Source organism: Scomber japonicus, chromosome 5 (assembly GCF_027409825.1).
Source record: "Scomber japonicus isolate fScoJap1 chromosome 5, fScoJap1.pri, whole genome shotgun sequence".
Lineage (NCBI taxonomy): Eukaryota > Metazoa > Chordata > Actinopteri > Scombriformes > Scombridae > Scomber > Scomber japonicus.
Window position 1 is genome coordinate 17,341,580 of NC_070582.1, and position 17,645 is coordinate 17,359,224.

Consider the following 17,645-nt stretch of genomic DNA (forward strand, 5'->3'; position numbering starts at 1 on the left):
TCCTTAATATACAGCTAAAATATTAAAATATTTATCTCTACACAAAGAATAGATGTATATCATTCAATCACATTATTCACTGTATATACCTGTTTCTCTAAAATACGAGAGATCTCTCCCAACGTTCGGTCCAGACCAGACACTCTGTTGTTGGCCCACTGGCCACTGTCTTGGCCTTGCAGCTGCTTCAACAGGTCCTTCACCAGGCGCTGTAACCTGAACACACAAGAGCCAACAGTTAATTCAAATCTGTTTAAAGGCCACTGCTATTCTACGTCAGCCAACTTCTACCAACAGTAGAGCTGAAACTATTAGTCGATTAATCAATCAAGTTAATTGATGGAAAATTACATTTTAAAAAAGTTAACTTTTAGACACGCTGAGCCTGCCTCTTTTATTCCAGCAATAATATCTTTGGGTTTTGTTCTGCTATTTAGACAAAACTAACAATTTGAGTAGTGTTGAAACGTTAAATTGAGAGATTTCTAAAATGAATTGGCAACAATTTTGATAATCGGTTCTTCATTCAAACAATTCTTCAAGTAAAATGCCAAAAATGTACTGATTCTCAAATACAAGTATGTGTCAGTTCTTTTAGTCTTTAATGACGGAACATAGATTATTGTTGGGTTTTGGACCACTGTTTGGACAAAAGAAGCAATTAAAAAATATCAACTTGAGCTCTAACAAACTGATCATCATTCTGAAATCTAAAATAAGTGTAAGTTGTGTCTCTAAACTGACAATTTACGTTTGGGGAAATTGTGATGTGCATTTTTAAAACATTAAAAGTCTAGAAAAAAGTAAAACTCCTACTTATAAAATAAGGAAAAAACACTTACTTGGCCTTGTATGGGGAGTCGGGGACCAGTGTCTTTGCCTCAATTGATGTCTCATATTCCTTTGCCCTGTAGAGGGAGAAGAAGAAAAAGTCTTTGACTCTAAGGCGAAAAAAGTATTTGGCCTGTCAGTAAAGAGCACAACAGAAGGAAGTGTGAAGAGAAAGAAAAAGTTCAAGCTGAGTCTGTTTATTTGGCCTGTCAGCCATTCACCAAGTAACTTGCTTTAAAATAATCAGACACTCACTCTGTAGGGACAAATGTTTTGCTGCCATCGACCAAAACTTATTCTACCTTTAAAGGTGCAGTGTGTAGGATTTAGTGGCATCTAGCGGTGAGGTCGCAAGATTGCAACCAAATGAATACACCACCCCTCCCCCTTTCCTTTCTAAGCATGCCTACAGCTGGCCGCAAAACTCACAGAAAATATGAAAAGCCCTCTTTAAAGCCAGTGTTTGGTTTGTCTGTTCTGGGCTACTGTAGAAACATTGTGGTACAACATGGCAGGCTCTGTAGAAGAGGACCTGCTCTCTCTGTAGATATAAAGAGCTTGTTCTAATATAATGGAAAAACTTATTTTCAGGTGATTATACACTAATGAAAACAGTCTTGAATATTATATTCCATTCCTGCCAACTCCATGCCACTAACTTCTACACACTGCACCTTTAAATCCCCTCAAATCAAGATTTAACTAGAGGCTCAAGTTCTGTATTTCAGTGATTGTCAAATAAACAATAAACCAGTGTTGTGGAAGTGTGACCTCCCAGAAGGTCACTGTCATTAGGGGACTGGTATCTCTATTGCATTAATCCAACAGAAAGACAAACTCTGTGTGTGTGCATGTGTGTGCAAGAGTGATTCTATCTGTCAATCAGGCATTCCCAGAAAAGATAAGTAACTATTGATCAGAGTTAGACAGAGCACTTTCCGGTTACCCATCTCTACACTGATAGGATCAAAAACTTCCTGGAAGACAACAGTTGGACTTGCCCAGCTGACCAGCTCTGGACCACAAAAAAGCCCAAACTGAGCATTAACAATTTCTTGTATAGAAGAGCAGTAAACTGATAACTTGCTGGCTAGTCTGAAAGACAGAAGGGTTCAAAAAACGTTCTAACTGCACACCAGGGTATCGATTATAGCATTCAAAAAGATATTGTATCACTGTATTTATCTTATTGTGCAAAATTATTTTAAAGACTATGGAAAATACAGCCTTGTCTTTTCAAATCCTGTAAGCACAATACATCATTTTGAGAACAGCATTTTAAAAGAATACAAAAAAGGTAAGTTAAAAGTTTTACAAGAAAAGCTAAACTGCTATGTGGAAAAACACCTACTCCGAGAAAAGTGAATTAGACACACAAAAAATGAGCCATAAAGAATATACTCAAAGCATTAGATATCAACTCAGCAAGTTGTGAGATAGATAAGCTATAGTAATATTCCCTGCAGTGTAAGTAGAACAAATGAGTGACACAGACTTGCTTTCAGAGGGGCCTGATCTATACCTGCCCTGTTTGTCATTTGTGATATTACAATATTAATCACTGACAGGTTTATACGTACCCAAGTTAAACCGGGAGCCATTGCTGGGCAATTTATTATTGGCAGAAGCAGCTCGTGTTAAATTAGCTTCATATCAGTCATTGGCAATAATGTAGAAAGCACAAATCTCCAGTGCAAATCTATTAGCAGATTTCAGTTTCTTTTACAGACACACAAAAGTTCACTTCTCTCCAATGCCACTAAAAGCACACTGATTACAGTATACACAACACAGGCTTCAAAAAGAATGTAAATCAATGAAGAGAAGCATATCCTACAATTTAAAACATTCATCAACATACCAAGTCTATTTAGCTTGTAGGGCAGATTTCCCTAATCTAAGGCAGTGTACTGGGTGAAATGAGTTAGGGTCAAGCTTACCACCTCAGACTGTAGTCCATAACCTATACAGGAGTGTCTTTGTATACACACCACCATCTTAGGTAGACCCACGCACACATATAGGACACTCTGTTTCATGCCGAGTAAACCTCAAGCAACCAGCTACAGGGAAGCAGTTTATACAACAAGAAGAGTGGCGACTTTAGTTTCAAAGAACCCATCCTGACACTATCTGACAGGCTACATTAAATGTTAATAGCATATTTTTCTTCCTAAAACAGTTGTTATTAGAGAAGTTAGCCAAGCTGCAAAAAAAATGTGTGTGCACTGCTTCATGACAGAGCAGGGCTAAATGTTGGCCCAGCAAAAAGTCTAGTGAACCACTCAGGTTTGACGGACACCATACGGTGTTCCAATAAAACGGTTCATTTCCACCTGGTGGTGAAGCAGCTCACCTTTATGTTTACTGGGGGCTCTGCGTTATTTATGACCATTGAAAGCCTGCTGCCTTTGAGTGCTAGTCTCAGCAGGGCTGGTGAAGGAGTGACGGTGAACAGAGACAGATCATGTTGTCACTTTCTCAGTACCGCTGAGCCTCACAAAGCCAAAAACAGCAGCACTGAGGAGAATAAAGCACTGTAGCAGAATGGCTCATGTGTTTCAGCTTGTAGCTGCCACTTATTCCCCCTCTGAATAAATACTTTCTCCTGAACAACACAATAAGAATGCTGAATGAGTATCTAAGAAAATGCAGTGCTAATAAAGTTATCTAATACACAGAGAGAAGAGCACCAGAGTGGGCTCTCACTCATACTCACAAACTCATGCTAAAATATGAGCTTTGAGGATTATTAAAAAACACCCTATACTCACAAATTGTAATTAATCACTTCAGGTATTTTAAATACACAAACAAATTAACTTCTCATAGCAATTATTACTACCAACCACAAAAATGTCCAGTAGTCAGATTTAACGTTTGGGGAAGAAAACAGCAAACTGCCTCTTTAAGAGTTTAGTTGCCATTAAAGAATGTTTATTTTTTGCACTTCCTGCAACTTTGAAAGACATCCACTTGATTTGACTAATTTCGACAGCTGAAGCCTCATATTAGCTTCTGATAAATATTGAAATACATTTTTACACAAAAATGAGGGCTGTGGGTTTTGTCCCCCATCACTTAAATTAAAACCGCATTAGGAAGGGAACTTAAACGGCCAGTATTAAGAGGGGGTAGAATAAAAAAAAATCCATATACAATAACAATAGGGTCCTCCGTCCCTAATGATGCCTTATATCTACTATACAGTGATATGCGGAGATTCCTCAGTTACCAAATTAGGTTGATAAAACTAGATTTTGCTTAGTAATTTTTAGTTTGCGTTGTTCCTTTCCTTACAGTATACATCTCAGATAGAGTTGACCTGCTTGAGGTAGTATCCTCCCACTAATCAGCATCAATAACATCTTAAAGTATGTACTGTCAAATTCCTGTCTCTTTCCGCTCCTCTCCCTCCCCATTGTGACAGCCGGTTAAATTGATTGAGCTCAGGTCCAGATTCTGACACCCAGAAGTGCTGCCTCCTATTTGTTGATTACTATTGATTTTCTTTGATACTTCATTTAAAAATCAATATTTTCAAAGAAGAAAAATAGGCATGTTTCATACATACTTTAACATATAACCCGTACACAGAGAGAGGTTTCAGATTTGGCAATGCCATGGCAGCAATTTGGAGAAAAGCTCTTTACAGGTGGAAGCTGGGACCCTAAAGATCGATTTGCAGTTTTGCAACCCAATCACAGAAAGTGGTTTAAGCTCATCAGTGTTACCTTGTGGACAGTCAGGATGCACATAACATTTGCTTTCCATCTCCTTGTCGCTCATAAAAATAAATAAATAAATAAATGAATAAGCAAGTCCTGGCACAGTTTTGTCTTCTGTGCCTCTGAAAGGATGGAGAAGGAGAAATGGAAAGAGACAGACTGACAGAAAGAAAGAAAATTATACTGGACAAGTGACCTGGAGTTCATCCTGGCACGGAGCTTCTTTGCCTTCTTCCGTGCCTTCTGCCTCTCTTCCCCATCCTTCACGCTCTCAGAAGAAACAGAGCTGTCCGTCACAATATCCACAATGTACTTCTTCAAGGAAAGATGCTCCTAAAATAGACATAATCGATACATCAACAATGCTGCTGACAAAAATCAGTTATATCAAACCAAAACAACACGCATATCAGTGGTGGAAGGTACATACACAGTGCATTTACTCAAGCACTTTAAGTACAGAGTATTTACATTTTCTCCAAGTGCTTCTACTCTACTACTTTTCATAGAGAAAAAATGTACTTTTTATTCCAGTACCCTGAAATTAAAAACATGTAATTAGCTTATAAAATAAGATGTATTGCTGTGAATGAAATTTAGAGGCATTAATATTTTTTACCTACTATCAGAATAGATCTTCCACCACAGATTCAAATACAGTACAGAAAACAGGTGAATGGTAAATACTTAAAGTAAGAGTCAACTCTGAAGAAGAATACTGTCTATTGTACAATATTATTAATTTATATCATTAAGAAGTGTTACCTTCTCCTCAGTGACAATTAGGACTCCAAGATACTATACTATAAAACGATGAAAAGGAAAAGGAAAGAAAAGATGTGGCACTGAATATACAGTGTGACATGTAGATATACATTTCTCAGTAACACCATTGTATCCTGTAATTACCTCCTACTAGTTACAGTCTTTTGAAGCCACTCGCCCCCAGACGTGCTGAAGAGCTGGAGGTGTTGCTTCCTATCTGGCCCTGTCAGATGATTCTGATATTTCCACCAGGAGACAGGGGAATGTAACCCAATTTGAACAACATGATGCATGTGCAAGAAACCAATTACCCAATTATGCTGTCATCCAGCACCCCAGCGGATAGGATGGCCTCACAGATAAAGGGCCTCAATTCAGCAGTTGAGCTAAACCTGTGTGTTGATGTCATACCCTTTGGTCACAAGTGTTGTCAGTGCACCTGCTGTCTGAATAGGGGTTTTCATTAAGAGTCACAGAAAATACAGGTGTCACTAGGTGGGTTAAAAATGTGTGAGAATTAATAACTGCTGAAAACTGAGAGAATATAAAAGGTTTCTTTGCTGTTTTTGGCTTAATGTTGACTGATATGTGAAAGCTATTAATTTATGAATAAGATGCACCCTCCCTTTGAGAGATTAAGAATGATTTAAAGGCTGGGTTCACAATTTCTCACACTGAAATGCTTTAGTAATTCCTGCTGTTCATACTGACCAGTAGAAGATCCCTTCATAATGCCATTTCAGTGTAAGTGGTGGGAGACAAAATCCACAGCCATAACTCTGGGCAAAAATGTATTTAAAGGTTTATAGTGAAAGTGACGCTAATATGAAGCTTCAGCTGTCCAAATTAGTCAAATCAAGTAGATATCTTTCAGCATCTTTTGTGGTCCCTCTTTTTGTTATTATACTTCTATAGCTCAGCAGGGAAACACTGTCCAAGGAAACCCTACGAGGAACTTTAATGCTAAAAAGACCATCAATGTCACAGGTATCCATTTGCTATGACTAAGTCAGCCTGAAGCCTCAAACAAGCTACAGATAAACTTTCAAATACATTTTTGCACAGAATGATTGTGTGGACACATTGTGGGGTTTGGCTCCCATCTTTTAAAGAGTGCATTTGAAGGGGATTTTTTAAATAGCCCATATGAACATATACACTTTAATAAAAATATAAAAAAGGGAAAGAAGGATAATGATAACTAACTGGAAATGAAAAGAATACTAAAAAGGGTATTATGTGTCCTAGGAAGGGTGTGTGTGTCTGTGTTTGTATGCACACCTCTGCCCTCTACTCCCTGATACTACAGGTCAGTCATGACTCACGACCTGAGCTGTCCCTCGCCTGGAAAGCAGCTGTTCAGTAATCTCTCTGAGAGGCTATCCAGTATGCACTAGCCACTCACTTTAATGGAACTGTTTCAGTAACGCATCCAAAACATCCTATGCAAGATCACACCGATAATATTTCACCTACCTTTTTATGTTAATATGTCAAATACAGTAAAATGCTGACACACAGACATAGATCGTTTAGCAAAATACTGTACACACACACACACACACACACACACACACACACACACACACACACACACACACACACACACACACACACACACACACACACACACACACACACACACACACACACACACACACACTAATTACATACCATTTCCAGTTGCTAAACTCAAAAGGCAGTTTTCAGTGTTTGAGACTCATCAGACTTGATGACAGACAGGTGTCTGCCACTGAACCATTGTAACAAAGCAGCAAAGACACTGGCCTAAAGGCAATGCAACCACACAATACTACAGACTGCCTCTGGTGAGAGTAATACGATACTGCTCTAAACATTGCTCCCTTTATCTGACACAAACACACCTATCACAGATCTAAAAGCCTACACAAATACAGATTCTATGGGACATGTTCATCTCGTGCCTCTTTTGTCACATACAAAGGCCTGAGAGGCTGGCTTTCCATTTGGCGTATTTCAGCTGTATTTCATGTTGGCTACTAGATGAGATATCATACCACACTGGATGGAGTTACCATCACTACAGTGGTTTATATGACATTTTTGTATTGAACTACATCCTTACAATGACATTTCAGGAGGGACAAGTCATACAAAGAAAAAAAAAAAGAGATAAAAAGATACCAAAGTTTAACTGAAACTAATCTTTGGATCTCTCTTTGAAAGGCTACTTCTTTGCTATAACTAGATTTCAAAACAGCTAGGGGAGGGAGAGGCTCACTTCAGCTGGCACTCTGGATATTTCATCAGGGTTCTCAGTTCGTAGCTATCACAGCAGCCTCAACAACAAGACCTTTAGGACTATGTGGTGCCTTTGAGAGGTCAGCTCTGATACCCTTCATAGCCCAATGATCCCTCGACTGGTTGTGCCTGTCAAGCAGATTGTGTGTCTTCCCTCTGAGAAGCTACCAGTGTTTTTGAGCTTCCGTGTCTAAGTCCTTATGTCAAAAGCCATGTGTCTTGACTATTATCTACATCATATTAAACACGAACAGATGGTGAGTAAAAAGACTGATTACAATCTTATGCTTTCTCATTTATCCTGCCCTGTTGATAATCATTGTATTTTCAATTTAATTCATGAGTTTTCATCAGAATGAGAGAAAATGACTAAATATGAAGGCACAGGGCACTTGCTTCCCGCTTCTACTGATAAACTATGGTGTGACCTATGCACAGTTGAGCCAACTATCTACATTTTAATTAAAAATCTTTCATTGCAAGACGAGTTATGGAGCTGCAGTACTGAAAATAGCTGGCAGTGGTATGAATGAAATAGTGGACACCAAAATGAGCTTTGATATAAATAACGAGGGGCCAACTAAAGTCTATCTAAACAAAGTATTCAGACAGTCCCCTACTGGATAGCTTCATTACCTTTCACATTATATGAGAAAAAGTATTTCTGGGCATCTATACATTATCTATCACAGTTACTGCAGTAATTTAATAAGCACAATCCAATAATAATATAACCTGTCAAGTACAACATTTAGAATTAGCCAGACACAGCCACTTTGACTGTTTGTACTGACCATAGGATGCAAAATGGGACAGTAAAATCTTAACAATATGGTTATCGACAAAAATATATCACGTAGACAGGGACACAATGCATTAGAAGTAGTGCCCATATAGTATGTGCTATATTTCTGAAGTGCCTCTCTCTGTTGTCTTGTTTGTCATACTGTCAAACAGAAAAAAAATGACCTGCATTTAGAATGGAAATCATTTAGAGGAAGAGATGGCGGGGGTATCAATTATTCCCAACTGAAAAAAAAAGCTTTGAATGAAATCGCTGCTGGGGCCAAAGGTGCTGCGTATAGCACCAACAGTTGTCAGCTTCACAATGAGCACTGCTGAAAAGCCAATCTCATATTGCAGCCTGAGAGGTAACCTTGCATTAACGAGCCAGCTTCCCATGGAAAGCGCTCCCTGACAAAAAAAAACGCCTGGAGACAAGGGGGTGATGTCACCCCTCCACTGAAGCGCTGAACCCTAACTGTGTACATTTCAAGGTCCATTTGTAATCTCACAAAGCCAGGAACAGAGCCATGGCAGTGTATAAGAGGATGCATAAACAATAATGATGACCACGTCATAAAAGACAACCGCAGTGTCCCCTTTGTCTTTTTACATGACACAAGCAGTGCCTGAGCAGTATTCTTTAACAGGATGAGTGGATGTTTGTTCTTGGCCGGGTGTTGGGGATACGCACCACTTCCTCATCAGAGAGCTCCCGTCCCTGGATGCTGCTACTGTCTCGCACTGCCTGTTGGTGCCTCTTTCCCTTGGTGTGGCTGAACAGGTGCACCTCTGAGGTGATCTACAAACACAAACAAGGTGGTCAGAGGTCACTGCGGTGGACACAATGGAGACAGAGGCAGGGAAGGGTCAACAAAGCCCCATGGGACACTGGTGAAATAATATACCATATGAGCTTTTAGGTAGGACATGACCTGCTTCCTCTGAAACCTCTGTTAATAGCAAAAGCTGAGAAAAGAAAATGTGATTTGTTACACAAGTTACATCATGTGGCTATACAGACACATTTGTTGTATTTCACTCTATATATTTTTTTAATAGAACTTTTAATAGAACTGATAGAACTTGCCCTACGATGTAATTAAGTCAAGTATTACTAAATGCAAGTCATGGATAACATTGGACTCATTACAGGTGTCTAAATAAAGTGCAAGGCTGAGAAATGGCCGCAACAAGAGGCAGGTATACAGCAGACAATGTTGTTCCCCGATCTCTGGAAACAAGCCCATTTAGGAAGGTCTGTGTTTAATGTCATTAGATAAAGTGCTTTCTGCTGCTGACCCATTCATGATCCCTGGTGTCAGATGGTGGACAAGGTCATCAAACATTTTAACAAGATTCCCTCTTTTCACCCTCAACCCTCTCTTTATCTGATGCTGGTTTGAATCCTCAAGGTGTCCCCACCCTTGTTGCCTTGGTAGCCAGCCCATCAAAGATAAATGTGTCTGCCTGTGGATTTGTTGCCTGACACTTAAAAAGTATAATCATGTCCAGTCATGAATCTCAGTTTAAGAGTCCATGTTTAATCAGTGCTGTTAAATCCTCATTTAAATGTGCCCTCTTCCAAAAATCCTCTGAATCACCTTGCCATCAGCATTACTACATATACAGTCTGCCAAATAACAAAGCAAAGTTGCCCAAAGCTGCTCAGCTGCAGCAGCTGTGGCTTTTCATTTCCTTATAGCCATGTGTACCAAAGACACACACATTTATTCAGAAGAGTAAAATAATTAAATGAAGGGTAAACCAATAGTTAGGGATGAATTCATGCGTATTGGAAAATTACCAGAATGGATAATCTTTTAAATAAGCCCTAAGACTGATTGGATGAAATGTACATACCACAACCCCGCACAGAGAGCAGTGTTTCTTGCGTTCGTACGGTGTTAGTTTGGGGGCGTAGTCTGTGTTAGCATGTCGGCCACTGCTGAGCTCAGCAGCCTTCTCCTTCCTCTGCTCGATTTGCTCCATATGCCTACGGCTGCTCTCATCATGCTATGGGAGGAAAAAAAAAAAGAAAAGAAAAATTGCAGGGGTCATATGAGAAACAAGGATTCCTAAATTATATTTGTTCGAGAAGCAATGTGACACGGTACAAACTTACTTTCATTTGAATTTTCTTCTGCAGCTCCTCCATGGCTTCCTGTTGAGCAGCACTAAGAGCAGCCAGACGCTCCTCTCGGTCTCTTCAAACAGGACATACAAAAGCAGTGTAAACAAATCTACATCTAAATACAAGTCTCTCATTTATCAAAGTGACAGGTGGAAAAAAAGGAGGGCTGGTGCAGCCATCAGTGTATATATACTCTCTTACTCAAAGGATTTGGGATTACAAACCTGGCTCTTTCCCGTGCTGCGTCCTCTCTGGCCTTCTCTTTTTCCTGCCTCTGCTGTTCAATGCGAGCCTCCTGTTCCTTCCTCCGCATGAGCAGCTCCTCCACCCGTGCCTGCCGCTCTGCCTCCAGCACACGTTTACGTTCCTTTGAGAAAAAAAAAAGTGTGTGTGTGTGTGGGGGGGGGGTGTAGGACACATACTTAGAAGTGACAATAACCAGTAGGTAGACAATTTTAATATGAAGCACAGAGGAAGGAAATTATTGAGTGTTGGTTGTTGTAGCACCTGCACAGCCTCATCTCTGGCCTGCTTCTCTTCCTGTCTCCTCTGTCTGTCCTCCTGCAGCTCATTGAGGCGTTGTTCGTACTCATTTAACTTAGCCAAGGCATCATGCCTCTTGTTTTGAGCTTCCAGAGTATTGATGAAGGCAATTTCATTCACCTATACAGCCAAATAAAATTACATATAGAAAATTACACACACACACATATATATATATACACATACATATACAGACACACACACATATATATATATATATACACACACACATATATATATATATAGTGTTGAGATCTGTTCCAATGTTTTTCTTTCGAACACATTTTAAAGGTTACAATATTTAGTCTAGAAACTGGTAATCTCAACACTTTTTTTAGAGACACTGTGTATGTTTGAACATCATGTAACACTTTAATGAAAAAAGTTTGGCTCCAAATGGCACTTAATTCGGAAAATTCCTCAGCTGTCACAAGCATATGGTTACATCCTTCAAAGAGAGTTCCTCCCCTACCTTGGCCTCCTCTTCCTGGGCCTTCTTCACAATCGCCTGGAGCTGCAGCTCTCGCTTTAGCTCTGCGTGTAACAACTTTTCTTCCATCATCCTCCGACGTTGCTCCAACAACTCCTCCTTCCATTTCCTCACCTCCTTCTCCTAGAGACAATGAAGAGGGAGAAGCAAAAGTGATGAAAATGTACAAAAACGGAAAATGTACAGTATATTATTCAAAACACAGATAATGGATTCTTCTATCATTTGCTACCCTCCCCCAGTGTATCCACGTCGGGATTAACGTGAATATACACCACTTCTTGTATTTATGTGGTTAATCGTAATTTATTCTAGGACTCACTCATCTCGCCATGGTCTGGAGAACAAAAACAAACCTCATAAAAGGCTGTTGATTTTGGCCAGGGGTCTCTCTCACGACTGTCTGCGGCCAGCTGGCCTGGATGCGACTGGAGGGAGGTTATAATATTTGGTGATTCTATCGGGCAGTGTGCTGACAGAACCTCTCATTGTGAGCCAGTCTGGGCTTAGCTTGCATGGAGTTTCTTTAGGGTGCTTTCCGTCAGCTCAGCATGGCTTACTCACCCTCTCCAAAAGTTTCTGCAGTTTGAGTGTCTTTTCTTCCCGGAGTTTGTCCCTCAGCTGCTGTGCCTTCAGCTGTTTCTCCTCGTGTTTCTTCTTTGACTCAGCAATGGTTCTGTCAAAAATATGGAAACAAATCATTCATCTCTCTGTTTCCTTATCATCAATGCACAAGGCAGCCGGGGACTCTGATAGGCTCTAGGGCCTGTTTGGACAATCTGGGTGGTAAGCTAAAAGTTAAGAGAAGGTCAGATACAATAAGTGGGGCTTTGACTCTTAGGCTGCCGGGTTAAATCCTTGTCAAAATAAGGTGAGGTGCTGCAAATGAGCAGACTGAGGTGGTGTTCATCAAGGCACATAGAGAAGCTGGTTGTTTTAAATTTATACAATTCTGCATAGACTCAATCAACTACTGCAAAAAAAGAAAAAAGAAAAAAAAGCTGCACCTTTTGCGTGATGGTGAGGACAATTTTTCATGCATGTGGATCCCATGCCCAGGAGGTCTGGCAGGTTCCTCTTCTACTATGTCCCCCCATGAGGTACTCTGACGCCATGGCTCCCGAGCTACAGGAATGACAGGCAAAGAAAATATATAGACTTGAATACATTTTTAACATATGAAAAGGACTGAGTTTTCATTTCGATGTTGGCCTCCATACCATCATAATCTGCCAGCATGTCACTCCAATCCATATTGACTCCACATCCTCCGTTGCCCATGCTAGCCTGCAGTAAAGAGTTGGGAGTTTTTTTATGTGTGAACTTACAATACACATCTAAATACAAACTATAACTTGCTGCTAGGGAAATGTGAGTTTACAGTATTGAATGAACATTGAAAGAGCATGATTTATCTTACTAAGTCACTTTCATTGTCAGTCTCCAGGTCGTTGTTCTCAGCTTGAATTTCTCTGGTCAGCTGCTCTTCTTCTGCGATAGCACTAGCAATCGCTTCCTCATTGGCCTTCTCCAGTCGGTCGGCCAACTCCTCTTTCTTGGCCAAGACCTCTGCCATGGACTGGGGCTGAACACAAGGCACAGATACCCACCTCATACACAAATCATTTCATGCATCATAAATGTTGTGTGGTTCAAACAAATCAAGTGACCAGAAAAACAGAAACGCAATACTATTGTCCTTTATTAATAATGATGATAATAATAATAATAATAATAATAATAATGATAATCACAACAACAATAACAACAATATAAAACTTATTGCTGATTATACTATGATAAGTGTTTCTAATATAAATTAGGTTGATAGAGTATTTGAAGCACCACCATTAGAACAGTGCAGGTGTTTCTAGTTTCTGGCCCATGAGTTTAAATACTTCATGGAGAAGAAATATGAAAAATATAGATATTTGAATGAAAATTAATATCGGCCCTTTGATAATATAGCTACAAAGATCATATTTTACGTGGGTCTGGTTTGTACCCGAGTATGATTCAAAGACTGAAGGGAACACCATACCAACCTAATCACAGTTTGAACCACACAATCATCACAAGAATCACAAGTGAGGAAGCATTCAAGAGTCATGCAGGGTACATTTACTGTGAGGATGAAGAGATGGTGGAAGGAGGCAACTTCCATTTGGCAGCTTAATTCAACCTTTAAGTATTTAGTACTTTATATTTTAATTGTATCCCTGACATGACAATAATATGGTGACGAGACACAGACTACTAATGGCAAGCCACTGCTCTACATCACCTTAGAGAGGTGAATAAGGGAGTGTCTTCTCAACAGTGTAATTAAAGTAGGTGTCTCTTACATGAGGAAGGCTAAAGGAGGGAAGACTAACTGGCACTAGTACTGGGTCTAAATTAATGTGGCCTGGCCAAGACTACACTGGTGACTCATTTTAGACTAAATAACCTACACTGCAGGTTAGAGTGCTTTTGTTGATTTTACTACTTAAATGTATGAAACACTGGAGTGCACACTCCATAGTGTTAAGAAGAATGACAGTAAGACAAAAAGTAGGTAATCTGATGCTGGGTTGACAATACAAATTGGAATTTTTTCAAAAAGAAGCCAAAATAACTAGAACAAGGTGAGAGATTATTTTTGGGTAACACCCTGAGAGCACTTGCTGGGGTATAAAAGCCACCTACTCACAGCTTTTCTTCACAGTGAATGGTGCTATAACAACACTACACAGAGCTATGCAGCCCTGCCGGCACATTTGGTCTGGAGGTTTCTTAAGATTGACTTTGTTTAGGCGGTGAAGCACCCTTGGGGATCCTAGACCCCATCCAGCCCTCCCCTCCTTCAAATCCTCCATCTCTCAGCACTCACAGTAGAAAGCTCTGTGGGGTCCAGCACACTCTCCAGTTTCACCGCTGCCATGGGAGTCTCAGCCTGTCCTGGAGCAGATGTGGCCATGCCCTGCGACGCGCCCCCCTCAGCCCCACTGTCCCCCAAGGCCAACAGTGCACCAAGCCCATCCGTCTGGGGTAGATCTGGTGGTGTGGAGAAGGCCAGAGCAGGGACTGGGACTGATAAGGTAATGTCTGTTGGTGGGACTGAGGCTGGGGATGGGGTGGGCTCTAGGGCTGGGGAAGGGGTAATAGTTGCTATGGGGGGAGGCGCGTCTTCACAGGGTGCGTCGACACACTGCCCCGAATCTTGTACACTCTCTGCAGGGGGCTGTACCGACAGTCACACACAGACACACGCAAATGCAATTAAAAACATGCATATTTCAAGCAATTAATGAGAGCAATAATAAAAAAATCAAACCAGTCAAAAAACTCAAACCACAGCTGAAAACACAAATCATGCAGGGGAGCTGGTACTGACATGCCCTAAACATCCAATTATGATAAAAATAAGCAGATTAGAAATACAGATTTGTATTTCAAAAATCAACTGATGGCTATAACACACTCTTACCAAGTGTGTCCAGAGGCATCGACAGAGTATTTATTTCATGAAAGTGAAAATGGATTTTCTGCCTCTGAAATGTCAGAGTTACAATCAATCGTCTTAAAGCTGATATGCCTGTCTGGACAGTCTGTCTATGAATATCATGGAGCCCAAAACAAAAACAATGCGGCTGATAAAATGGTCTAATGTTACTCTGCTCCTCATGAATAATTGATATCCAGGGACAGCTATGGTAGAAAGACGTCACAAGGTACTGAACCTCAGTACCTCCATCATGTGCCCGCTGTCTGAATGTCCAACCTCCTCCTGGGGCTGAGGCTCCGCAGGGACTTGCTGCTGCTCAGTGTCCATCTGGGTCACGTCCTTGTCCGGGGGGCACTGAGGACAGAGCAGTTGCTCTTCCTGTGGGGGCAGCTGTAACTGGTTATCCTTGGCGCGGTCCTGTTTTGGTGTGACATGAGCCAACACAGGACTGACCTTGGCAACTATGGCAGCAGAGCGTGGCTTGGCAGTGCGTCCTCGCTGGACAGTCTCCCAGCCCTCTGCATCCTTTTTACCTGGAAAACACATGAGTTACTGAGTCAGTCAAAGAGTGGATGATGTCCTACTGGGCTCTTGATGTCTGAAAGGACACACATTTTCTGTGCAGGTGGGAGATTTCTTACTTGGTTTTTCTACTGGAGAAGTGTTCATTTGACTGGAGTTAGGGGATGACTGAGTGCACTTCACTCGGTCTGCCCAGCTGGGGCCTGTGTGGGAGAGCCGGGCTGCAGCCAGTGTAGGTGGAGGGCCACTGAATAAGACACACATATCATATATAAGAAGAAACGTATAAGCATCTGTACAGCGACTCCTTTACCTTAGTACCTCGGTTTCAGGTTGCCTTTACTGTCAGCAGGTACAGTAGGATATTTATTTTTATTACACCATAACATCTCGTCTCTGAGCAGTTTCTATTGTGCCACCCCCAAGACCCTTCAACGGTCTGAAGACGGTGCCTATTTAAACCCACGCATTTTCCACTCAGATAGCATGTGACTGTATTGAGCAACAGGCCTCCATCATGATCAATACCCATTTCCTCTAGCATCCGATTACAGAGCACTGCTCATATTGAACCAATGCTTCAGCAGTCTTTAACTGACACTTTCATCTACACCTTCCACTGATTGTATGGCCAAAGAGTGAGAGACTCAACAAATTGCATTAAACAAATGCTTCACCACTAGCAATCAATGGCTCTATTGCTAGATAACACAGTCTGCATTGTCTAACCCTTTCAAAAATAGGCATAGTGCATCATTTCAAATATTGACTGGTTAACAACAGGATGCCTTATGATACTACTTTAATCAAATAACAGTTTGCGTTGATCTTTAAAACTGAATCATGAAGATGGAAAAAACTAAATGGGGGTTGGGCTTTAGTGCACAACTAGAAATAATGACCGAGAGACAGAGCTTACCCGAAGTTGAGAGTGCGACGTGCACCTGGAGAAGGAACCATCCTGTCGGCAGAGGGGCTGGGCATCACATGACGTCCTGGAGACATCTTACGTACCTCCCAAGCTAAAGAAGTAGGCCTGAACAATAATGTGAAAGGGGTGAACCTCTTTTTTTTAACTAACACTAATTACAATTTCTAGTTGCCAACCACACACAGACTTGGCTCATTCTTTGGCAAATCAGTTAAATTGCTGATTCACTTGCCGTGATTAATGCAATAAATGGGGCATTTAAAAGTTTCAGGTTGTCTTATTGATTAACAGTACGCTTTAAATGAACACATTGGGAGGCAGCACTGGGAATTTCATTTCTTAGTCAATTTACGGTTGCAGTGGTCACTGTGTTAAAGAGAAGCCAATAAACTCATGGATCTCTTTGAATTAAAGCCAAGGCTATTGATCCGTTCTGTTTGTGACTCAAAGCCAGGGACCAGACACCCGGCACTTCCAGTTTCACCTCGGGGAGCAATTGAAAAATGGGGGAGTGAAAGAGAGTGAGGGACAAAGAGAAACTGAGGATCACCTGTTCTGGGCATCTGTTTTCTCCAACTTCTCCTGCAGTTGAATCCAATCTATCAGAGCTTTGAAATCCCGCACGTAGTTGTCCAACATCATTAACACTTCCTAAAGAAAGCAATTACAAAAGGACAGGATGTTTCTGAGGATGGAGTCAAAGAAAGAAAACATGAAATCTCTAACATGCGTGTCAATTAGTAAAGATTCGTTGCACAACAAAAATGCAAAAATATAAAATGATTCAATTTCAGTTATAAATAAACCAAGAAAATACCAAGACTATAAACAGTGTCTGAAAACGGAAGCACTAAAACAAACATACAAATTGTAAAGCAAAAATTCACATCAATGTAACCATGTTTTCACTTTGTATTGATCCATTATAAGCATGAAGTGTTGCATTATATCTGTCTTTTCTACTTTGGGTCTGTTTGTGACATTAAATCTTTTGGGTCATAAGACCACAAAAAACATATGACCTTTTTCCAATTGTAATCAATGACTGCAATTTTAAATTTCAACTGAGAGCCCAAATCTGCCATTCAAGTCCAATTAAAAACAAAAAAGTTGAAGGAGAGACTTTAAGCACAAATACTCGATTGAAA

General features: G+C 40.6%; 1 protein-coding gene across 1 annotated transcript in view; it reads right to left on the reverse strand.

Annotated features, from left to right (window-relative positions):
• The window catches only part of scaper (S-phase cyclin A-associated protein in the ER), a 58,843-nt gene that overhangs the window by 32,840 nt on the left and 8,358 nt on the right, over nucleotides 1–17,645 (reverse strand). The window contains exons 5-22 of the mRNA XM_053318579.1: nucleotides 17,048–17,148; nucleotides 16,486–16,602; nucleotides 15,686–15,813; nucleotides 15,288–15,577; nucleotides 14,430–14,780; nucleotides 12,978–13,142; nucleotides 12,778–12,844; nucleotides 12,565–12,682; nucleotides 12,122–12,233; nucleotides 11,540–11,680; nucleotides 11,032–11,187; nucleotides 10,749–10,891; nucleotides 10,516–10,597; nucleotides 10,254–10,406; nucleotides 9,085–9,192; nucleotides 4,756–4,892; nucleotides 843–908; nucleotides 90–216 (exon numbers count right to left, since the gene is read on the reverse strand). Coding sequence (XP_053174554.1) covers nucleotides 90–216; nucleotides 843–908; nucleotides 4,756–4,892; nucleotides 9,085–9,192; nucleotides 10,254–10,406; nucleotides 10,516–10,597; nucleotides 10,749–10,891; nucleotides 11,032–11,187; nucleotides 11,540–11,680; nucleotides 12,122–12,233; nucleotides 12,565–12,682; nucleotides 12,778–12,844; nucleotides 12,978–13,142; nucleotides 14,430–14,780; nucleotides 15,288–15,577; nucleotides 15,686–15,813; nucleotides 16,486–16,602; nucleotides 17,048–17,148 — 2,562 coding nt within the window. The remainder of the gene's footprint in view (nucleotides 1–89; nucleotides 217–842; nucleotides 909–4,755; nucleotides 4,893–9,084; nucleotides 9,193–10,253; nucleotides 10,407–10,515; nucleotides 10,598–10,748; nucleotides 10,892–11,031; nucleotides 11,188–11,539; nucleotides 11,681–12,121; nucleotides 12,234–12,564; nucleotides 12,683–12,777; nucleotides 12,845–12,977; nucleotides 13,143–14,429; nucleotides 14,781–15,287; nucleotides 15,578–15,685; nucleotides 15,814–16,485; nucleotides 16,603–17,047; nucleotides 17,149–17,645) is intronic.